The sequence below is a fragment of the Oncorhynchus mykiss genome, chromosome 7 (assembly GCF_057628025.1).
Source record: "Oncorhynchus mykiss isolate SJ-2025 chromosome 7, ASM5762802v1, whole genome shotgun sequence".
NCBI classification, from domain to species: domain Eukaryota; kingdom Metazoa; phylum Chordata; class Actinopteri; order Salmoniformes; family Salmonidae; genus Oncorhynchus; species Oncorhynchus mykiss.
Window position 1 is genome coordinate 41,402,051 of NC_143028.1, and position 24,435 is coordinate 41,426,485.

Consider the following 24,435-nt stretch of genomic DNA (forward strand, 5'->3'; position numbering starts at 1 on the left):
CTTTCATAAAGGTTTAAAAACATGTTCAGAGAATATCCCTTGGCACATGTGACTTGGTGCATGTCAACATCTGGCATCTCTTGCAAGGAGCTGCCAACACCTTCAGATTTACATGTGCGGTTGATTTTAAACAAAGGTGAGAGGGAGTCTCATAAAGGTGCACGTAGGAGCCAGTGGAGAATAACTTTGGCAAGCACCTCACTTTCTCCTGCTCGGTTGTTGACGGACAAGGACAGAGATGTCTTCGTCTATGCTCCCCTTCTTCCTCGATTGAAGAGCGAGGGTTTGGGGGATTTGGTTTGTTCTGGCTTGTGGCAAGGCTATGTCATTGCATGCCATTGGCTGGTCCCACCCGCAAATCCAAATACCTGCCAATCACCTTTCAGTGCTGCATATAGAGATACCAGGAGTCATGAGCATCAGTCATCCAGCCTCCATTCAGGAAGTGTTTTCACTGAGCAGGATTGCAGGTGTCAGCAGCAGTAGGGGTGCATAAACAGTTATAATCAAGAGGGGATGAGAGACATTTGGCATAGGAGACATTTCTGTGCAGAAAGAACAGCCTTTGACGCATTATTCCCCCAGTCCTTCTAGTGCACTATGGATGGATTTAGAAGAGTTGAATTTAATTTTTTTCTGTATGAAGGAACTCTCATTATTCTATGTTTCATCCTCTGAAACCACAATGCCTTATAGGCCCCAGAGGACCTACTGGAAACATATTGCACTGCCTCATTTCCCCTCCACTAGGGAATTACTGTGACATGATGAAGAGCACTATGAATGCATCGCTTCTTTCTTATGATTTTTCTATTTCAGGAATACATATGGCATTTGGAGCCGGGCAAAGTGGAGTCTGGGAAAGGAAAGTGCTCCTACGACCCAAAGCTCAACAGCGTCTCCGCTTTGATCAGTGAGTATCATCTACACTCGGCCACATGGCTGGAGAATGGCTGGAGAGGTCCCCAGTCCAGTCCAGATCATCCAGTTTGTCCCCATGGCTCTCTCAGTGACTCTGAGGGACCTTGAGGCCATGTCCCATGTGTACGCCTCCTTTTATTTCCCACTACTAAAAATGGCCACCTCCTCTATCCTCAATTTAATGGCCAATTTTGTTTTTGGCACACTTAAAAAATGTTTCAATGCCTAAGTTATGTCCAGACAGTGTCCTTTTCCATTCTGTGCCTATTTCCCATGAGATAGATCACAGTGGAATGGTCATCTCATCTCTCATGCTAAAATCCGAAGGCATTTTGCTTTGTTAGGATTGAAAGAGCAGTGGGCAGTCTGGGCACATACCACTGGGTTCACTGTTTTAATAAGCCAATCCTTTCCATCGTGGTTTCGTGACATCCAATGGAAAAATACCAAGAACATATTCACATGATTTGTTGTGGTCATTTACCTTCATGAGAAATCCAATATTTTGCTTACCTGGCCCAAGTTCGAGGAGCAATCACATGACACCTTGCAACATGTTTGGTTTCTGGTAACTTCATGATGTAATGTTTATGATATTGGTGTTTATGAGGTAGTAGAGCGTTCTCCGCCTGCCACTCAAGGTCAGTCAGCCAGGGCCAGACCTCACAGTTGCCACCAATGTAAGTTGATTCTGACTCTGTGGGTTGGAATAGTCAGTATAAATTGTCAGTGTAGCATACAGCCAGCTGACCGGGGCGGAACCAGGAAACCCCACCCCCGTCTCCACCAGTTAGCATCAGCTATGGGTGACTGATGGCAGGAATTGAGAACTGGAGACTACTTTGTGTTAAAAATGTTTTATTGATACCAATCAGGAGAAACATTTGAGTATATATTGTCATAGTTTGGGACATTTTTTAAGGTTACAAATGGTCAAATGTAGTCATAGAATGTGTGAAAAAATAAGAAAAAATTGTGGATGACCATAACAAAAACTTTCCTTCCCACTATCCCAGCCCAACCCCACATCCCCAGTTCCCACCCACCGGGAAGATAGTAAGATCCTTCCTGGCTGTCACTTCAGTCCCACGGTTCACCCTCCCTCCACCCTTCCCGACGCCCACCCTTCCTCCACCCTACCCACAGACCACCCATCCTCCCTCCTGCCATCACCAGGTACCCCCCTGGCAATGGCAGGAGGGTAAATGGATAGAAAGATAATGATTAGAGAGTCAATTGGGGGGATGTGTTCAATAAATAAATAACTAAATAATAGTAATTAAGAGATAATTAGGTCAGTAGATAAATAATTACTGAATAGATGATAAAGGGGCCCTAGACTTTGGCCATAATGCAAGGTGTGGGTACCCAAGCCATCCTCCTCTGTAACGACAACAGTGGTTTTATCAAGAGATGCGATTCGGGGCTGCTATGCTCTGTGAAACATATCTACAGGCCCGCAAATGGTGTAGCAGATCTTTTCGACTTTAGAAAGAACATCATGTCTCTCAACCACCACACATGAGAGGGTGGGGCAGTCTCCTTCCAATTCGGCAACAATTATTGTGTCTCATTGTAGTTTTGGGAAACACAACTCTTCTGGGGTGACGCCAAAAATATCAATCAACAGGTTTGGTGAGGTGAGGTTGTGAGTGTCCAGAATTTTTTGGGGTGGTCAGCATCATTATCAGCTGATTTACATGGCATTATCACAACACACAATTAATGAGTGTTGTCAAAAAGAAAGAGTATTATTAGCCATGTGGGTACAGCGATTGGATGTAACTACATAGTCATAGTTAGTCAGGCCAATACAGGGGGAAAACAACAACAATCAAACCTGATGTACAGTGGCAAGAAAAAGTATGTGAACCCTTTGGAAATACCTGGATTTCTGCATTAATTGGTCATAAAATGTGATCTGATCTTCATCAACGTCACAACTATAGACAAACACAGTCTGCTTAAACTAACAACACAAATAATGATCATGTCTTTATTGAACACACCGTGTAAACATTCACAGTGCGGGGTGTAAAAAGTATGTGTACCCTTGCATTCAATAACTGGTTGATCCTCCTTTGGCAGAAATAACCTCAACCAAATGTTTTCTGTAGTTGCAAACCTGCACAATGGTCAGGAGGAATTTTGGACCATCCCTTTTTACAAAACTATTTCAGTTCAGCAATATTCTTGGGATGTCTGGTGTGAACTGCTCTCTTGAGGTCATGCCACAGCATCTCAATCGGGATGAGGTCAGGACTCTGACTGGGCCCAGGTAATTTGCAAAGGGTTCACATACCTTTTCTTACCACTGTAGATTAGCCAAAATAAAAAGTGTTTAATATAGGAACGATTACAACTTAGTGCTTGACATTGTCACAACGCACAATTAGAACGATTACAGCTAACGACAGAAAGGGACAGTGGTGGTCGCTGCAGCAGGGAGGAGGGAGAGATAACGGGTGCTTGTCACACAGTCACTCGCTTTCATTTTGTTTAACACAGCACAGCAAGTCTGAGCCCGGCCCGCCACAATCAAATCAATTGTGGTCGGACTACCTTTATTCATTTGTGTCTTAATTATTTCATCAAACAGTGTGCTTAAAGCATCAGACAAGCTCAGTGCATATAGTTGATTTGATTAAAACATATATGGAAAAATACACATTTAAACATTTTGACCAATCGATTGGTCAAAAGAATAGATGACTCCTGGACGACCAATATTTTTTTTAGTCGGGGAAAGGCCTACATCCATTAGTTTAAACAGACAATAATGAACTGAAGGTCCCGTACCTTTGTCTCCAAAAAGTTTTGTGGTTTGCTAGCAAAGCCAGTCTCAGCCAAACTAGCCAGTGTTGTAGCCCAGCTAGTCGGTGGCAACTCAGGGCAAACTTTTTCGGCCATAGTTTTCCAAGTTTTCTACTCCCCAGTGCAGTCAACAACACAAGGTCCTTAGTTTGGTAACGGTGGAAGCAAACAATGACAGCACGAGGCTTCTGAATGAGGCTGTGGTGGGCCCTGTCTAGCTCCGGAGGAGAGGGGAAAACATCTTCCCCTAGGACCTCCACGAAGAACTTGGAGAAAAAAGCAGTGGGATGTGTGTCCATTTCTGTCTTTTCGGGTAAATTCACAATCCTCACATTCTGGTTCCTACTGCGCCCGTCTAGGTCCATTACCCTCACCATTAGGGTAGTGGAGTGTTGCAGTGGTCTAAGATAATGCAACCCAGTGCAAGAGGTATCAGTGCAGTACCTGGTTCAAATCCAGACAGCATCATTTCCGGCTGTGATTGGGAGTTCCATAGGGCGGTGCACAATTGTCCCAGCGTCTGCCTCGTTTGGCTGGGGTAGGCTGTCATTGTAGATAAGAATTTGTTCTTAACTGACTTGCCTAATTAAATAAAGATTATATATTTTTAAATTGCATTTCAATGTCTCTCTTCAGCTTGACGTTTCTAGTGTTTAGACCCAGGTATTTTCAGCAGCTGCTTCAAGGTTGACGATCCGCCTTGAGAAGTAACTAGAGTGTGGTTGTTGTCCAGTTTCGCATCCATTCTAGCAAATTAAGTCTTGAATCACTCAGCTATTATGACAAAATTGGTTGTTGCCTGCCAATGCGTGTCTCTCGCAGGGTAAAGTTATATCTTAGTGAGCTGGCCTCTGGTTTGGCAGGTTTTGGCAGTTTAGGCGTTTTCGATTGCCACAGGTATTACAAAACTGCCTGTACTAACTGCTAGTTAGTACATACTAGCAGTTTAGTTGTTGATCCGTTTGCCCTGAGCCCGTTGTCCTGATAACCCCACCCTTGAGAACTCCCCGTAGCTGTCAAATGCATGCTGAGACACCTGCTGTCATATTTAATATATATATTTCACCTTTATTTAGCCAGGTAGGCTAGTTGAGAACAAGTTCTCCTTTGCAACTGCGACCTGGCCAAGATAAAGCAGAGCAATTCGACACATACAACAACACAGCGTTACACATGGAATAAACAAAACATAGTCAATAATACAGTAGAACAAAAGAAAACAATATGAGGCCCAACCAGCAACTGAAGGACCAACACCCAGCCTCCCCACTGACTAACAAGACTATGGTCCTCCTTCTCTGTACATAACTTTAAAAGGCCTGGTTAGTGGCAAACCGTGCAATCCTCCTTATGTATGATTGTGTAATATAATGTGTGTTGTTCATCTGTCTTTGTCCACATTATGTGCTAAAGATGTCTTTTACACAGGCACCGTGATGATGACAGTCTAAAGATATGTATCTGGACGTAGGGGATGGAAAGCCCTGAGGTATTGGGCACTAGGGTCCTGTCAGGGGACCTGCCAGGGACTAAAGGTTTAATTATGGGGGTGGGGGGTTCTGCGTAAGGAGAGCCTCAGTCCTTCATGCCAAGGGTGTGGCTGGCTTTATATCAAAGAGTCAAAAGTATTTGGCTCAGCCGATTTAATCTCTCTCTCTCTCTCTCTCTCTCTCTCTCTCTCTCTCTCCCTCTGTCCTTCCGTCTCTCTTTTCCTTTTCTCTCAGACGGTGAACTCTATGCTGGGGTCTACATTGACTTCATGGGAACAGACTCTGCCATCTTCCGTACTGGGAAACAGACCGCCATGCGTACAGACCAGTATAACTCCAGATGGTTAAATGGTAAATAAATAAATGGCTTCTTTGGCACTCGAGATATGTGTTATACAAGAGCTTGTCTATGCTATTAAGACTACTGTGCTGTAATTTATGCATGGGATGGCACGGATTTGAAAGTGCCATTTGTCAACATGTGAGCCGAAACTATTGAAAAGTTTAATCATGTTCATGTTTACAAAATCGAATCCTTTATTAAACACGGAATGCAGACAGTTTGTAAATGATATTAACCAGATGTTCAGTGAAATGTATCTCCTCCTAAGCTTCTCGCACTCCTTCTCTCTCTCCTTCTTCCAGACCCGTCCTTTGTCCATGTGCAGCTCATCCCTGACAGCGCAGAGAGGAATGACGACAAGCTTTACTTCTTCTTCCGTGAGACGTCTGCTGAGATGGGCCAGAGTCCCGTGACTCAGGCCCGCATCGGTCGGATCTGCCTGGTGAGCACAGCCTCAGAATGGAGTGTATTAATAATGAGGCCACGTTCACCTCAGAACTGTCAAGTAACAGTACATGTGACATGCACAACATGACAAATAAACCCTAGTTTCTTTAAGAAAGGGAAAGGAACCAGTTTTGTCGGGACTTCCTGGGTGTGGAACTACTTGTGTTAGTCTAACACCAACTCGCTGAAATCCACATGTCTATTTAACCTTCCTGTGTACAATGCATGCCTCTGTCCATGAGATGGTACTCTGACCTAAGACCCCATGATCCTCTGACCTCTCCTGACTGGTAGTCTTAAAAAACTCTAAAGGATGTAGTATATTAGGTATTCAGTTAACAGCTTGGTAAAGTCCAGAGCCTCTAAACCAGCCCAGCAGCCCTTCGACATCATTATTCTCTAGTGCCTGTGGTAATTAACCACACACTGTCTTAATAAAAGCACGGCCCTGACCTTCTACCCCCAGAGCTACAAATTGAGAAGAACAGCAAAAACGAATAACAGGGAATGTGTTTGTCCCCTGTAGGGTATACTTGGAGCTTAGGATGCATCTTTCTGGGCTTAGCTTACAAACATGGAGAGCGTAGTGTTTATTCAGTTAGTCACCATGCTCCAGTTCTTCCACAGCTCACCACTGTGTTTATTTGAATGGGTGAGGCAGTGACCCTGCACACAAACACTCATTCCCCTCTCAATGTTTTTTACACTGGTCCCCAGGGATGCTGTTCTATCATTCTCACTTCCATACACATCTGGATGCTCTTAATGCCAGTCACTTTATTGGCTCTATACACTCCTCATACCCCAAAACATGAACAACTGTACAGCGTAGTTGCTCTAAAAATGGAGTGAAAACAATTTCAAATCCCATTTAGGGATTTATTCCAAATACATGTGTGTAGAAGGTAGTGTGCAGTATGTACAGGCCTACAACAGTCATGTGGGTATTAAAATGTTATATGTGGTGAAAACAATTTGCTACAGCAATATTTTTTCAATATATGACACGGCAGTGTGTTTTCCCCATCAAAGTGGAACGTGCCTGAAGGAGAATGTGTTGGTTAAGGAGGAGGAAACCTCTAAATCACATCTACTGGGTTTGACTGTCCCTCACTAGACTGGAATTTGGCCCTGCTCCATGACAGATGGGAGAGGCTCTAAATAAGAGGAGACAGTGTTTACCATCTCATCCCCCCACATCTAAGCATTTCTCAACGTTTTGCAGGGCCGCTCTCAAAACCGGCCTGCTTTTTAAAATATGTACAATGTATGTGGGTGGCTCCACCTGTTTGTTTTTGGACAGAGGATGTGAGTGTGTGTGTGATGAAGACTGTGTTTTCTCCCCCTCTCTGCAGAATGATGATGGTGGACACTGCTGCCTGGTCAACAAGTGGAGCACTTTCCTGAAGGCACGGCTCATCTGCTCAGTGCCGGGAGCCGACGGGATTGAGACGCACTTCGACGAGCTCCGTGAGTTCTCCTTCCTCCCCTTTACTGTGGTTTCATCCGCGATCCACATCAAAGTAAGGAACGAGGAACCAGACAGCCTGTTGAATATCTTGAGGTTTCTCATCTGTATTAAAACTGTGTCAAATAGAGACCAGTTAAAGATGATGGTGGTGGAATTGACTCCAGACCAGTTGCAGAGGTGGGCAACTCCAATCCTCGGGTGCCTGAATGGTGTCACACTTTTTCTCCATCCCCTAAAGCTGATTAATCATATTGCATTCTAAACTGAAGACCCTGATTAGGTGATTATTGGAGTCAGGTGTGTTATCTGGGGCTGGGGCAAAACTGTGACACTAATCAGGCCCCTGAGGACTGGAAATGCCCACCCTTGATAGAGGAACTAGTTGGTGTTGCCTGTCTTTCATAACCCTGCTTGCACTATCCAACCAGGCTCATCTAAGGCCAGTTTTAGCTCTGCATACCACCACCTGACAAGTGCCTGACTACACTGCGCTGCACTGCACACAGCCCAGTCTCTGCACCATATGGCAGCCTCTTCCATTACACAACCTCCTCTCAATCCTCCTGTGGCCCATACGGCATGCTGTAATGGGAATTGCGCACACTCCGGTACTATAGTTGTTATTTTCTTTCAAGATGTCTCAAACAAAAGGCTCCTTTTTCCTTGCTGTGCAGTAAAAGGTGTCTGGGAAGCACTCCCATCCTGTCATAGACTGGATATGAGGGGCTTGCTGCCTCGTGGCAGACAGATCAAGTAGCCAGGCAGGACTGTCAAGCCCATTACCATGTCTTTCTATCTCTTTCTCACTGCTTCCAAATAGAATGTTGGAATGATAAGAGTTCTGATTATTCTAAGACCGAGCCTACAGTAGGCAAGTTCTAACCTCAAGAATGAAAAGCTTGTGTTGCTTTCTATTTGACCTCTGTTTATAGTCCCAGAGTGCACTCTTGCATTATGCCTAATTGAACTACGGTGTAGGTTATGGTTGATTCATTCTGCTTGCGTGTGCATTAGTCTTGCAAGTTTTTTTCTCTCTCAGTAACGTTTCCATCCAAAGTTTTTATGCGAGTTAAGTCATACCGTGTATTAAAATAAAATCACTAAAGCTGCGATGGAAACAGTACGTTTTGGTACAACTTTATAAATGCCGACAGACCATTTGTTAGTTCAACATGGTCGGTGAAATTAAATGCGCAAAATATTGATATAACAACTATCATATCGAAGTCAACTTGGAGTCACGGAATACAGACATGGTCTGTATTCCTCCCACTACGACTCGGGAAACCATGCAGCCTATTAGGCTAAATATGAAATAAGTTACAGAGAGGAAAGTGCACAGTGATCTTGATCTCCTTTCCAATAATGGGGGGGGGGGGGGGGGGGGGACCCTGGGCTAGAGCGCACATGCCTCGCCAGTAGGCACATTTCTATTTAATGCAACAGTTTAATGCAACAGTTACAGTTTTGTGCAACAGTGACTAAACTATTGGTAGAGTTTAAAATGCAATGGAAACACATTGAACTTCAGATTTTTATTAAGTACAAGGAAGCGAAGAAGTACATTTTGTGTGCACTACGTCATCACACACTGATTCTTTATCTGCAACAAGTCCGTTTGGTGGAAACACACCACTGGTTGGAAAATGCACAGATTTTTAGAATGTTTGCATGAAAATCTGTGGCAATTGTATGTAAACCCAGCTACTGGTGCTATATAACCATTTTGCCTAAGTAAATGAAAGGATATCCAAACCGTGAGCAGCGTACTCTACGGTTATAAACTACTTTGTGTCTTTATTAGTCGGCTCAGTATTGACACAGGCATGCCGTGCACACTGGGTTTAGAGGAGTGTGGAGAGCTGGCACTGGTTCACATGTACAGTGCACCGTTCAGGATAGTACTTTAATAAAGCTGTAAATGTGTAAAGACACGGGCTGTTGCAGTCTCCTAATGAACAGTGCAGACGCAGCTTAGCAACAGGCTGTCCATGCAGTACATCCATACAGTACGTCCCGAACTAGGAAGCAAAGGTCAGACAGACCTGATGCCAGTGGCCACTGCCCACTCCTGCCAGGCACTGTACCCCCAGGAAGTGCATGTGTTTAACTGGGTATAGGTGAGCTCCATGCCAAGTCTCCAGTTTACTGATGGGTTATAATGTCTGGTCTAAATACAGGTGTAGGATCTTCATTTGAGCCAGTTTGCTACAGCAGGAAAGTAATCCTGCGGCAACAGGAAATGTGAATTATTTTGTGGATTATACAGTGCCTTGCGAAAGTATTCGGCCCCCTTGAACTTTGCGACCTTTGGCCACATTTCAGGCTTCAAACATAAAGATATAAAACTGTATTTTTTTGTGAAGAATCAACAACAAGTGGGACACAATCATGAAGTGGAACGACATTTATTGGATATTTAAAAAAAATTTAACAACTCAAAAACTGAAAAATTGGGCGTGCAAAATTATTCAGCCCCTTTACTTTCAGTGCAGCAAACTCTCTCCAGAAGTTCAGTGAGGATCTCTGAATGATCCAATGTTGACCTAAATGACTAATGATGATAAATACAATCCACCTGTGTGTAATCAAGTCTCCGTATAAATGCACCTGCACTGTGATAGTCTCAGAGGTCCGTTAAAAGCGCAGAGAGCATCATGAAGAACAAGGAACACACCAGGCAGGTCCGAGATACTGTCGTGAAGAAGTTTAAAGCTGGATTTGGATACAAAAATATTTCCCAAGCTTTAAACATCCCAAGGAGCACTGTGCAAGCAATAATATTGAAATGGAAGGAGTATCAGACCACTGCAAATCTACCAAGACCTGGCCGTCCCTCTAAACTTTCAGCTCATACAAGGAGAAGACTGATCAGAGATGCAGCCAAGAGGTCCATGATCACTCTGGATGAACTGCAGAGATCTACAGCTGAGGTGGGAGACTCTGTCCATAGGACAACAATCAGTCGTATATTGCACTAATCTGGCCTTTATGGAAGAGTGGCAAGAAGAAAGCCATTTCTTAAAGATATTCATAAAAAGTGTTGTTTAAAGTTTGCCACAAGCCACCTGGGAGACACACCAAACATGTGGAAGAAGGTGCTCTGGTCAGATGAAACCAAAATGGAACTTTTTGGCAACAATGCAAAACGTTATGTTTGGCGTAAAAGCAACACAGCTCATCACCCTGAACACACCATCTCCACTGTAAAACATGGTGGTGGCAGCATCATGGTTTGGGCCTGCTTTTCTTCAGCAGGGACAGGGAAGATGGTTAAAATTGATGGGAAGATGGATGGAGCCAAATACAGGACCATTCTGGAAGAAAACCTGATGGAGTCTGCAAAAGACCTGAGACTGGGACGGAGATTTGTCTTCCAACAAGACAATGATCCAAAACATAAAGCAAAATCTACAATGGAATGGTTCAAAAATAAAAATATCCAGGTGTTAGAATGGCCAAGTCAAAGTCCAGACCTGAATCCAATCGAGAATCTGTGGAAAGAACTGAAAACTGCTGTTCACAAATGCTCTCCATCCAACCTTGCTGAGCTCGAGCTGTTTTGCAAGTAGGAATGGGAAAAAAATTCAGTCTCTCGATGTGCAAAACTGATAGAGACATACCCCAAGCGACTTACAGCTGTAATCGCAGCAAAAGGTGGCGCTACAAAGTATTAACTTAAGGGGGCTGAATAATTTTGCACGCCCAATTTTTCAGTTTTTGATTTGTTAAAAAAGTTTGAAATATCCAATAAATGTCGTTCCACTTCATGATTGTGTCCCACTTGTTGTTGATTCTTCACAAAAAAATACAGTTTTATATCTTTATGTTTGAAGCCTGAAATGTGGCAAAAGGTCGCAAAGTTCAAGGGGGCCGAATACTTTCGCAAGGCACTGTATATGTACACTACCATTCAAAAGTTTGGGGTCAATTAGAAATGTCCTTGTTTTTGAAAGCACTTGTCCTTTAAAACAACATCAAATTGTAGCTGGAAACAGCTGATTTTTAGTGGAATATCTACATAGGGGTGCAGAGGCCCATTATCAGCAACCATCACTCCTGTGTTCCAATGGCATGTTGTGTTAGCTAATCCAAGTTTATCATTTAAAAGGCTAATTGATCATTCGAAAACCCTTTTGCAATTATGTTGGCACAGCTGAAAACTGTTGATCTAATTAAAGAAGCAATAAAACGGCCCTCTTTAGACTAGTTGAGTATCTGGAGCATCAGCATTTGGGGGTTCGATTACAGGTGCAAAATGGCCAGAAAAGAATAATTTTCTTATGAAACTCGTCAGTCTATTCTTGTTCTGAGAAATGAAGGCTATTCCATGCGAGAAATTGCCAAGAAACTGAAGATCTCGTACAACGCTGTGTACTACTCCCTTCACAAAACAGAGCAAACTGTCTCTAACCAGAATAGAAAGAGGAGTGGAAGGCCCTGGTGCACAACTGAGCAAGAGGACAAGTACATTAGAGTGTCTAGTTTGAGAAACAGACGCTTCACAAGTCCTCAACTGGCAGCTTAATTTAATAGTACCCGCAAAACACCAGTCTCAATGCCAACAGTGAAGAGGTGACTCCGGGATGCTGGCTTGCTCAGAGCCCTGACCTCAACTCCACCGAGCACCTTTGGGATTAATTGGAATGCGGACTACGAGCCAGGTCTAATCGCCCAACATCAGTGTCCGACCTCACTAATGCTCTTGTGGATGAATGGAAGCAAGTCCCTGCAGCAATGTTCCAACATCTAGTGAAAAGCCTTCCCAGAAGAGTGGAGGCTGTTATAGCAGCAAAAGGGGGACTAACTCCGCCTCGTCGAACATCTCATTCCAAAACCCATGATTTTGGAATGAGATGTTTGACGAACAGGTGTCTACATACTTTCTGTCATGTAGTGTATTTTGTAGGGGGTGTTAGGGCTGACATTTTAAAGTGGAAATGACAGTCTTTTTAAACCTTGAATGCACTACAAGTTTGCAGTTCCTGCTGTGCCACAAAAATTCTCAGCAACAAAGGAGTGATCCAATGAAGATCCTACATCTGTCGGTCCATGCTCGGGTTGTGGTGTTGACAGGGGAGAATAAGGATGGAAGGATTACTCCAGTACTGCAGGGCAACAAGTTCTATGTGCCTTCTACACTGAACAAAAATATAAATGCAACGTGATGGTCCCACCCCGTTTCATGAGCTGCAATAAAAGATCCCAGAAATGTTCCATATGCACAAAAAGCTTATTTCTCTCAAATGTTTTGCACAAATGTGTACATCCCTGTTAGTGAGACAAAATAATCCATCGACCTGACAGGTCTAACACATCAAGAATTAGTTGATTAAACAGCATTATCATTGCACAGGTGCACATTGTGCTTTGCACAATAAAGCCCACTCTAAAGTGTGCAGTTTTGTCACACAACACAATGCCACACATGTCTCAAGTTTTGAGGGAGTGTGCTATTCGCATGCTGACTGCAGGAATGTCCACCAGAGCTGTTGCCAGATAATTACATTTTAATTTCTCTACCATAAGCCTCCTCCAACGTTGTTTTAGAGAATTGGTCAGTACATCCAACAGGCCTCACAACCGCAGACCAAAGTGTCGTATGGTGTCGTGTGGGCGAGCCGTTGGCAGATGTCAACGTTTTCAACAGAGTGCCCCATGGTGGCGGTGGAGTTATGGTATGTGCCTGGATAAAGAGAACAGATGAACTTACATTTTCACTCTCTATTAGTGTAGTAGTAAAGTAAAGAGGACCTTGGGGTAATTATTGTGAACTTTGATGAGCCTTCCAGCCCAGCTGTATTCCTTGTGTGGCAACAGTTTTATGTGTGACTGCTGTTACCTTCGGACGCCAGAGACCCAGAGAGTTTTACAGTTGAGAAGAGTTAAAGATTTGGCTCTACTTGAGAACTTGCACCTAAATGACCCCCAGTAAATTGAAACACAAGGTAGAGGCCCTTATCCAGGCACATGTGCTTGTATTCTATGTCAAAATGAATAATGCAAAGCAATTATAGAAATTGATACTGTAAAGGTTTAGATTGTATGGTTTTATATAAATAAGGAAGTGCATTGCATGAAATTGAGCATCAACAATATTTACACTTTTGAAGCTACTCTAATCAATCTCACTGCTTCAACAATCCGCAGGTACCTGCGCATGGATTTCACAGAGAAGACTTTATGAGAGATGAACAAGAGTGGTAGAGGGAAAGAAAGACTGAAAGAGAAGGGGGAGAGGTAGAGGGCAATATCACGCTAAGCTCTAGGAAAAATGCATTCATACTTTTGAGGAAACGAAAAATGTTAAGACAGGATTTTTATTGCCTTGCAAAAGTAGGAAGGTGAAAGGGCAGTTTGGAGTCTGGATTCACTCACAGCTCTTACTAACATGCACGTGAGAAGCCTTCCTGTTGCCAACTCTTCTCTGCCCTGTCAGAATATTTCAATTTCAAATCAAGTAGCTTTTTTCATAATAATAATAACATTTTTGGGAGACAACAGACTCGAACAGACAACTGTATTGAGCTAATGATAGCTCTGGTTTTCTGGCTGTTTGTGATTGCAGTGTAGTCTACGGTATCTGATTCATCACTTCCTGTAGTGGAACAGCTGTGTTTCTTGGTGGGGCTCATCTGTTATATGACAACCCTGACAGCCTTTCTCTCTGTATTCTATTAAGTATGTCGAATTGCTAATCCTAGTGAATAACAATGTGCCCAGTCTAAGCAAAAGGAAGAATTGTAGACTAGCAGAATTTATCATATGTCTCATTGGAGTCCATTGCATGATAATGCTTTCAATTTGAGTTCTCACAGGCTCTTCACAGGCTCTTGCATGTAGACATGCAGTGTCTTTATCCTCTGGCCAATGGCCATTTCCCTACTGCACACAAGTAGTCTGACTTACTATTGAGTTCTGTTCTGTGAGGTGGATGTGACTCCTGAGAGGAGAATGTGGGCCAGTCAGAAAGCAGGCCAGCAAGGAGAGACAATCACTATTGGCCGGAGGCCAATCAGATCTAAAGTAGGTCTCCTTCTGCAGCCACCTGGGCTCCAACCAGAAATACATTGGTTGGAGTTTCTCTCTGGGACCCCCAGAGGCATGTGAGGTATGATTTCATCGTCCTCTAAGGCACGTTTCAAACTTATTCCACGGGGGGAATGTCTGCAGGTTTTCGCTCCTCCAATGTACTTGATTTGATTCATTAAGGTCACTGATTAGTAAAGAACTACCCTCACCTGGTTGTGTAGGGCTTAATTGAAAGGAAAAACCAAAAACCAGCAGACACTAGGATTGAGTTTGACACCCCTAATCTAGGGCTTAGAACAAAGCCCAACTGCCACCCCTTCCAACCTTGGACACCGGAAGTGGAAAGTGTCTGTTCGTCACGTATTAAATAACTCAGATTCCGGAGAAAACTCTCAGGTGACACAGCAATCATGTTGTCTCACTCAAACCTAGACACCTCAGGCGACTGTGTGGGTTTCATTGCTATATAGCTTTACATGGTGTCCCAGTTTGGTATTTTCTATTAATTGTTCTGCAAACATAGATGCTCAATAATGAGTTTCATTACCCTCTGGGTTCAGTTGGGAATATCCGCTACTGGATAGAATGCTTACTGTTCAAAGGTGTGGTCTCTGAAGCACTTTGTCTTTGTTTTATCATATTGTGTACTGTACAGACAGTACTGTAGCCTTCATCTTGGCCTAGGGAGGAATCCTGTGGACGTTTGTCTCTGTTAGTTTCCTGTTGCTCTGTAAAGATGTGTCATGGGCTTACCCTTCCTGTTTCTGTCAGCAGTATGATGGATGTCAGTCGTACAGCCCTGGAGGAAAAGGCAAGCCACATCTTCTCCTCCTTTCATTTTGACCCCATCCTCACTGCTAGGCTAGTTTATCTCCAATTGCATCAAGCCCACCACATTTTTTATTTAACTAGGCAAGTCAGTTCAGAACAAAATTCTTGTTTACCATGATGGCCTAGGAACAGTGGGTTAACTGCCTTGTTCAGGGGCAGAACGACAGATTTTTACCTTGTCAGCTCGGGGATTCGATCTAGCACGATCGATCTAACACTCTAACCACCTGCCACCCCTGCATGATTGTGGTCCGGTCACACAACGTCTTCAAGCAACACAAAGCTTGACATTAGATTTAGATTAGAAGTTGAATCGCTACATGTAGTGTTGCAGGTCTAATCACAGGGTACAGTGAAAATGTTGAGCTCTGAGCTCCAGCAACGCAGGTCAAAGTGAAATAGAAACGATTCATGTGATGATAAAGAGAAATGAAATGCGTGCCTCTGAGCTGCCCTCTAAAAGAGGAGAGGAGAGACACTGTGTGCATTTGCTCCTCCTGTTTGACATCCCTAAGAGCAGAGCTGTTCTGATGGGAGTTCAGGTTTTGCCAAAAGGTGTGAAAAGCGAAAGGTGGATTGACTGGACCTCTGTAAATACTACCTTCTCTTTGCACTGACGTGATTCTTGCTGTGTATCTCTTTAAGGAGACGTTTACATACAGCCGACCCAGGACACCAAGAATCCTGTTATCTACGGAGTCTTTTCCGTCTCGGGGTGAGTGGTCAAACTTGTTTTCAGAAACTTTTATTAGAAACATTGAAGAATAATTATTTAAATACACTTTCGTTGTCATATGGTGTCCCTATTAGTTGTTTCAGTTCTTAACCCGATGAGCTGTCTGTCTCTCCCCTCTCCACACAGCTCAGTGTTTAGGGGCTCAGCAGTGTGTGTCTACTCCATGGCAGACATCCGCCAGGTCTTCAATGGGCCCTTCGCCCACAAAGAAGGGCCCAACTACCAGTGGGTCGCCTACACTGGGAAGATCCCCTACCCTCGACCTGGGACGGTGAGCCTCACCCTCCCATGGCCATGAGTGTTAATACCAAACCACGCTGGCATAAGAGACACTTAGACTTTAAATAGAAACCGTCTGTCTGTCAAGCAGGACACAAACATTAGCCTCCATAGCCGTGTTCTCCTGCTATAAGAGTCCTCATGTCTCCCATGTTGATGCTGTGGATAAGTGGTTGTTGTTGTTTCTGTGGTGAGAGGCAAAGTTTTAATGCTTGTTTCATTTTCAACCACAGTGCCCAGGTGGAACGTTCACCCCCAACATGAAGTCCACCAAAGACTACCCAGACGAAGTCATCAACTTCATGAGGAACCACCCCAACATGTACAATGCAGTGTACCCAATGCACAAGCGCCCCCTGGTGGTCCGGACCAACGTGGACTACGAGTTCACCACCATCACTGTGGACCAGGTGGCCGCCGCAGACGGGAACTATGAAGTGCTGTTCCTGGGAACTGGTGAGTCGTCACTGGTTTATATTCACGTGAAATAAAGTAGGCCTACATAAAGTCACATTAGCGTTACTTTCTATAACTCTTTGTACAAATACTCCACCAGATGGACCTGGTGTCTTTCTCATGATCATTTATCACCAGGAGAAAAGCTTCTGACCCCCTTTTTGTCAAAATGAATGTTTAACCAATAAACAGGGTCGTCCTTTGTGTCATTCACTTGAAGTAAAAGCTTTTGAGGTCTCTACCTGCAGGTCAGGGGGAATGGGTGAGAGGAGGGGGAATGGAGGTGGGGGGTTACAGTAATGAAATCCATTATACTAATCTCACCACCAGCATAGTGCAGCAGTAGAGATTTTACGTTTTTTTTCCTCCCCTACGCGCATTATCCCTTTAGTGTGCCGTCTTTGTTCTGCTCTGCATCTCTTGGAGACTAAAGGGTTTTTATACGAGTGCACCGTGCTCCACTGTGCCGGGAGTCAGTGGAATGTCTCTCCTTTGAGCCGCCGTCAGGAGCACGCATTCATCGCTGCGTTGGGGCACATTGAGAGTCATAATAAATCTCAGGTATCCTGCACTCAGGAATGCCTGGGTGCAGAAATCAAACATGCCATTCTGTTGGGGCGCGGCTGGGCTGTCTGGGGGGAAATTCCTACCTCCTGGCTCCTGTAGAACGGGGCGCAGGGAGGAAGAGGAGAACGTTATGCCAGTTGACATGCAGTACTAAGCAAGTGAAAGAGATGATGTTCATATAGGGGAGCACAAAGGTGAACACTGAGAGAGAGCTGTCTGAAAGAGGTGAAGAGTACTGAAGTGTAAAGCCTGATGGAATGAGCAGTGAGGATGAACCTTTACATAAGCAGGGTAGTGTCAAGCCACAGTAGGTGTGTGTAGTGATATTAACTCTCAGGTGTTTCCCTGGGCCACAGACAGGGGGACGGTTCAGAAGGTGATTGTTCTGCCCAAAGACGACCTGCAGACTGAAGAACTGGTCCTGGAGGAGGTTGAGGTGTTCAAGGTGAGCACTCACTGTCTTTCTTCTGTCTCTCTCTCTCTCTCTGCCTATATCCACGTCTATTTTCAATAAAGATACTTTAGAAGACCCATCAATGCATTGTCTCCACATTCCAGGTTCCAACTCCAATTACAACCATGAAGATTTCGTCCAAAAGGGTAAGCATGTATAAGCTTACCTAATAGACTTAGAAATCACTGAGAAATGTCCTTATTTTTTAAAAGTAAAACACTTTTTTTTGTCCATTAAAATAACATCAAATTGATCAGAAATACAAGTGTAGACATTGTTAATGTTGTAAATAACTGAATAGACTGACGAGTTTAAGAAGGAGGTTCTTTGTTTCTGGCCATTTTGAGCCTGTGATTGAACCCACAAATGCTGATGCTCCAGATACACAACTCGTCTAAAGATTATCAGTTTTATTGCTTCTTAAATTAGAACACCAGTTTTCAGCTGTGCTAACATCATTGTAAAATGGTTTCAATTAGCCTTTTAAAATGATAAACTTGCATTAGCTAACACACCGTGCCATGGAACACAGGAGTGATGGTTGCTGATAATGGGCCTCTGTACGCCTGTGTAGATATTCCATTACAAATCAGCCGTTTCCTGCTATAATAGTCATTTACAACATTAACAATGTCTACACTGTGTTTCTGATCAATTTGACGTTATTTTAATGGACAAAAAAAAGTTTTTCTTTCAAAAATAAGGACATTTCTAAGTGACCCCAAGCTTTTGAACGATAGTGTATATTTCGTAGGATAAAGAGGAGGGAGTGAATTAAATGAAGGGAAATGATTTAAGAATGCCATGAGCTACCTATATGAAGCTCTGTAACTAATGTTTCCCTTCACAATTCATAGAATGCCTGCAGTCTGGTCAAAACAATAAAAAGAGAGATATGGTAAACGCATTAAGTTAGTGTTGTCTTTCACTGTGGTTAAAATAGTTGGCCTTGGATACATGACATGACATCCTTCTTAGAAAGGGTTACAATTTTACACAGGCTGACAAGAATGATGAATTCAAAACAGCTGATCGTAAAAGCTGACGGTGCATTGTCCTGGGACAATGGAAATCTTAGTTATACAGTAAAGATGAGCTCTCCCAGTGTGCTCGCAACTCTTCCAAGTAGCAAACTATATTTACATGTGTTTTAATAGTTATATTATCACATTACATTGTTATAGCTTTGACCGACTCTTGGCCCACTGTAACCCTCTGCACTGTGACTTGATCTGTGGTAAATATTGGATATTCCCCTACTTTATCCAGCTGGGATCTCACATCCTCCTTTGCGTTCTACTCTCACAGCAACAGCTCTACGTGTCTTCTGAGCTTGGTGTGACCCACCTGGCCCTCCACCGCTGTGATGTGTATGGGGAGGCGTGTGCTGACTGCTGCCTGGCCCGGGACCCCTACTGCGCCTGGGACGGAAAGTCCTGCTCTCGCTACTCCACCTCGCAGAAGAGGTGAGCATCAGCATGAGCTGCTCAGAATGGCTCTATAGATTGTAAATGGCTTTATACTGTAGATTGTTGAATGGCTCTATAGAATGTAAATGGCTTTATAGTGTAGATTGTTGAACGGCTCTATAGATTGTTGAATGGCTCTATAGATTGTTGAATGGCTCTATAGATTGTTGAATGGCCCTTTAGAATGTTGAATTGTTTCTATAGATTGGATGGTTGATGTATATGGATTGTTAGCTGGCTCTATAGATTGTTGAATGGCTTCCGGTATATGGATTGTTGAATGGTTGAAAAGCTCTATACTATAGGCCGTTGAATGACTACTGCATGCAATGTTTTATGGCAGATTGTTGACTGACTCTATGGAATGTTGAATGGCTTTGCATTTGCATGGTAATTTATTCTCTTCTCTTATTCGGGAATACTGGTCTGACCCCTTTAGACGCAGCCGGAGGCAGGACGTGAAGTACGGGAACCCCATCCGGCAGTGCAGGGGCTTCAACTCCAATGGTAAGACCAGTGTGTGCCAGAGGGTGGATGGAGTAGAGATTTTCAGTGGCGGTGAATACATCTCATCCATTCATTGACTTTATTTATGCCATCACACGGCAACATTTTCATCAAATAGATATGAAATAAAACATTGCTCTTCTGGATTTTTTTGTCTTTGTGGGACATGATTGCCATGGTGTCTTTCTCAGCTAATAAGAACACCTTGGAGATGGTGCAGTATGGGGTGGAGGGCAGCAGTACCTTCCTGGAGTGCCAGGCCCGTTCACCCCACGCCACCATCAAGTGGCACCTGCAGAGGGACAACAGTGACCGCCGGAAAGAGGTGAGCGGCCATCTATGACACACACAATATCACTCAAACTAGTATTCTTCCCAAAACACTGTTGCGATCTATAGTCTCTGCCCATTGAGCCCAGATGTATTATATCTTATATGCCAACACTGCGACCTGTATGCTCTAGTCGGCTGGCCCTCGCTACATATTCGACGCTAGACCCATTGGCTCCAGGTCATCTATAAGTCTATGCTAGGTAAAGCTCCGCCTTATCTCAGCTCACTGGTCACGATAACAACACCCACCCGTAGCACGCGCTCCAGCAGGTATATCTCACTGGTCATCCCCAAAGCCAACACCTCCTTTGGCCGCCTTTCCTTCCAGTTCTCTGCTGCCAATGACAGGAACGAATTGCAAAATTTGCTGAAGCTGGAGACTTATATTTCCCTCACTAACTTTAAACATCAGCTATCTGAGCAACTAATTGATCGCTGCAGTTGTACATAGCCCATCTTTAAATAGCCCACCCAAATACCTACCTCATCCCCATATTGTAAGGTAATTCAAACCATACATCAACTTCGTGACAGGGGATGTGATCTTGTTCAGATAAAGTGGGATTAGTTTAGGAGTAAATCTCCCAGGAAGGACATGATGTTCCCCTCTGTCGACTGCACTTCTCATTCTGTTACATAATGATGCTGAGGGGTATTCCTCAGGCTACAGTATGTTTCATCTGAAAGCTGAAGTTGTCAGTCTATTGATGTATTACTGTTGTCAGTGTATTGATGTAATACTGTAATAAAGAGATAACAGCCACACAGATATGATAACCAGGTGGTTGGTTTTCAACCTGAAGGGATAAAGCCCAAACTGTCCCAGTACCCAAAGGGAGGGCCCATCCATAAAACAACATAAGACCTGCTCATAGTTTCTCCCCCTGAGGCTATTCTTGAAGTTTACTGTGAAGCTATAGTGTAACGTCTGTTTTATTTGGCTTTTCGGTTGGATACTGCCTTTCCCCATTGGTATGGCTCAATTGGCTGGGCTGTTGCTCAATCCATCTGATTCTGGGTATAAAAGCTGTCAGCAGCTAATCAAACTCTTGGATATGTTTCAGGAATTACATCGAGAGACAATGGAAAACATCACTAGAGCACTTTTATTGAAGTGGAATTGACTGTCGTATTTAAATGCAGATCAATGTGGATCATGTTAGTGGAATAATGTACAGGTAGACATAACACTGATATATTGATATAGTAGGTGGTTGGTGGTGCTGGGCTGCCAATAAGAACAGGAGATTAGCTGTCAGCTTGGCCTCTCCACTGATGTTACTATCCTGGCTTTACATCGTGCCTCATTTCATCATTGTAGATTCAAGTCATAACTCTCTCTCTCTCAGATGCGCTCTGACGGGCGGGTACTGAAGACAGAGCAAGGTCTCCTGCTGCGTTCTCTCCAGCCCTCAGACTCCGGGGTCTACCAGTGCACGGCCACAGAGAAGAACTTCAAACACACGCTGGTCAAGCTGCAGCTGGTGGTCCTGTCCGGCCGAGCCATCAACAACGTCCTGGTGGAGGGTGGGGGACTGGGGCCATCTGCTCTCCAGTCCAGCGCTTGGACGCCCAGCGCGGGTCAGTACAAGGACCTGCTGACCATCCTGAGCCAGCCAGAGATGGGCCTGATTAACCAGTACTGTCAGGACTACTGGCAGCTGGGAGACCCCATGATGGGAGCCATCAAGGCCAATGACATGAAAGAGCTCAAGGAGCAGAAGAAACCACGCAACCGCCGACATCACGGTGAGGGAGAGGACGAAGAGGAGGTGGAGACATGAGGGGTCCCTCAACTCTCCCAAACTTCAACCGCACCCCAGGGAAACTGGGAAAGACTCAATTCAGGAGACTGACAAGGTGAAAGAAAATCAAAACCCACAAATAAAAGAAATGGAAGTGGGAAAAAAACAAGTCATACAAACAAACACAGCCCACATCCCTTTCAACAATAAAGTATATGATACACAGTATTTATTGTAGGTTGTATATAGTATCATTCTGTGGATTTCTTTGTACTTATAGAAAAATGCTCTTTGTGTATAGGTACCTTTTGGGTAAATGTTATTGTATTATTGTTATTAATTGTATTATTGTTGTTACTGTCATTACAAAAATCTTAATCTTTCCATCTTTCGACATTGACAGCTCTGTTTGGAATGTAAACTCTGTTGGTAGTAAGCTGAAAGGGGTCATTGTGTAAACAGATACGTTAACCGAGGGTTGGGGTAGATGGGGATATAATGGTTTCTTGTTTGCCTTGACTGAATGTCAATACTCATATTCTCAGCTCACCAGGAAGTGTTTGAACACACAGTAACCTCACAATCCGTGCATAAGGACAAAGACTCCTGACTCCAATTTCAGAGGATGCACAAATGGCCCCACTCATTGGCTAGCTGTCCATTCTCCCTGTGAACCTGTTGTCTAAATGACTATGTTGAATACTGTTGCTGCTAAGCATAATTGGCTCACCTAATAGGTTGATGCTATTTATTTTCGGCTTCATTGGTTATTCCTCACTGTACAGTATGTGCCATTAACTCAGGCAAACCAATTGTTAAAAATACAGTGTTGCCATGTAGCCTATGCATGAAATCATCTCTAGATTACCAGAGTCCGTGAAGGGGGGGGGGGGGGGGGGGGGGTTGAAACCAAGGTTATTATTGAATGGCCAGGTCAATCGAATAGATTGTTTAACAAAGAATTAAAAAAGGATTAAAACCTTACCTTTCAGCAGCTAAATTGTGGTAAATGACATTGTGAGAATCAGAAAGTAAACTTACTCAGAAGAGAAAAAAAACACTGTAGATACTTATCAAAGAAATATTTTAAGGAAGTCTACGAGCTCTGTTTGGTATATTTTGCAATCTAAACATCGAATGGGACTGAGTGTGAAGTACAGTAAAGGGTCAAGGTTGTGCACAAAGGGCATTATTCTCTTACCTTCAAATTATTCAATTTAATCTTATGGAAGGTATAAGATATTCAAAACATTGGCCAGGGCCAAACCTAGCACACTTTGGCCAAATACATTTCCTTTTGGTCAACAAAAACAAAGCAGAATTCAGTTTGAGATCAAGCGATGCTAGAGCGGAAGAGGCGAAGCGAGAGGGATAACTGGGCCCAAAATCTGTCTTCACCTGCCATTTTTTCTTATTTTTTTCCTCTCACCAAGCAGAGTTTTTGTATGGAGGTCAAAGAAAGTGTAGAATTTGGATAACAAAAAATGTAATGGCTTATTTGCTACTTGTGGCTTATTTGATTGAACAGAAGTTTCGCAATGCTTAAGGTTGTTACGAATGTACTGATATAAGAAGGACACGTCACCTCCCGGCAACTTTGAGAAAAAAAACACTTTGTATCGGAGTTGTGCCTTGTATCACAATCGTATCTGCCTTCTCATTGGCTAGAATGGTCCCACCTGATATTGCCTCCTACCAACTACCTTCCATTTTTGAAGGCATTTATTTTCATTGTTAGAGAGGTCAATGGAGTATCTGATCAATATAATGGATAATCTATGGCAATGCCCAGATCACGTTCACTCAGCAGCCATGTTGGTTCAAACTAAGAGCCATCTCTTTTCATTTACCGGTGTGAAAAAAATAAATGTCCTCCTTACACAACAAAACATTGTAACAACATTGTGACAATAACCAAAATATTCATTGTGTGCATGAATATGTATTTGTACTGTTATTATGAAACAAAAAAAACTGTTGTAGTTTTTCTGTTCTTCAAGTGTACAGTATGGTCAAACGTCAGCGAAGACATGAGGGACAGCCTCAGTGCAGCATAAAACAGAACGGAGGAGAATTACTATGTGTAATGTACCGACAGATATTGATAGGCTCTCTTTTCCACGCTTCACTATGGGATAGTATTCATTCCCAGAATAAAACCAGACGGCCCCTGTTACTCTCCTCCAGTTGAAAACAGGGTGTTACAGCAAAAAAATGATTGTACAATTTCTTGGTATTTTATGGTGTCTTTTTTTTCTTTTGGTTTTGTATTTCTTTTGTGTTCTTTTTGCTATCAGTTAAGATTCAATGCACAGAGGTGATGTTATGGTAATTACTTGTGTAAATTACTTTCTCTTCCCTTTCCATTGTTGTTGCTGACTAATAAATTAAAGCTCTATATTTTATAAAATATAATGCTCTGCTTTTATTCTGATGTACGGTGTGATGTTTCCATGTTATATTTTGTGTATCACTCAGAACTTTTGGGAATAAATGTTCCAAGCTTCCATAGAGAGAGAAAGATGAGCTACCAGCCATTT

General features: G+C 43.3%; 1 protein-coding gene across 4 annotated transcripts in view; it reads left to right on the plus strand.

The window, feature by feature from the left end:
- sema3fb (sema domain, immunoglobulin domain (Ig), short basic domain, secreted, (semaphorin) 3Fb) overlaps positions 1-24,307 on the plus strand; it is a 93,456-nt gene extending 69,149 nt beyond the window's left edge. For 2 of the 4 annotated variants that reach the window (XM_021609475.3, XM_021609472.3), the window contains 13 exons: positions 820-913; positions 5,460-5,576; positions 5,871-6,010; positions 7,371-7,485; positions 15,995-16,064; positions 16,212-16,356; positions 16,598-16,820; positions 17,744-17,832; positions 17,946-17,987; positions 19,150-19,307; positions 19,750-19,817; positions 20,009-20,142; positions 21,500-24,307. In XM_021609475.3, the coding sequence (XP_021465150.3) occupies positions 820-913; positions 5,460-5,576; positions 5,871-6,010; positions 7,371-7,485; positions 15,995-16,064; positions 16,212-16,356; positions 16,598-16,820; positions 17,744-17,832; positions 17,946-17,987; positions 19,150-19,307; positions 19,750-19,817; positions 20,009-20,142; positions 21,500-21,934 (1,830 nt within the window). In that variant the 3' untranslated portion in view covers positions 21,935-24,307. Of the gene's footprint in view, positions 1-819; positions 914-5,459; positions 5,577-5,870; positions 6,011-7,370; positions 7,486-15,994; positions 16,065-16,211; positions 16,357-16,597; positions 16,821-17,743; positions 17,833-17,945; positions 17,988-19,149; positions 19,308-19,733; positions 19,818-20,008; positions 20,143-21,499 lie in introns of all 4 variants that reach the window. The other 2 variants (XM_090240991.1, XM_090240990.1) reach the window with 1 other exon arrangement.
- The last annotated feature ends 128 nt before the right edge of the window (positions 24,308-24,435 follow it).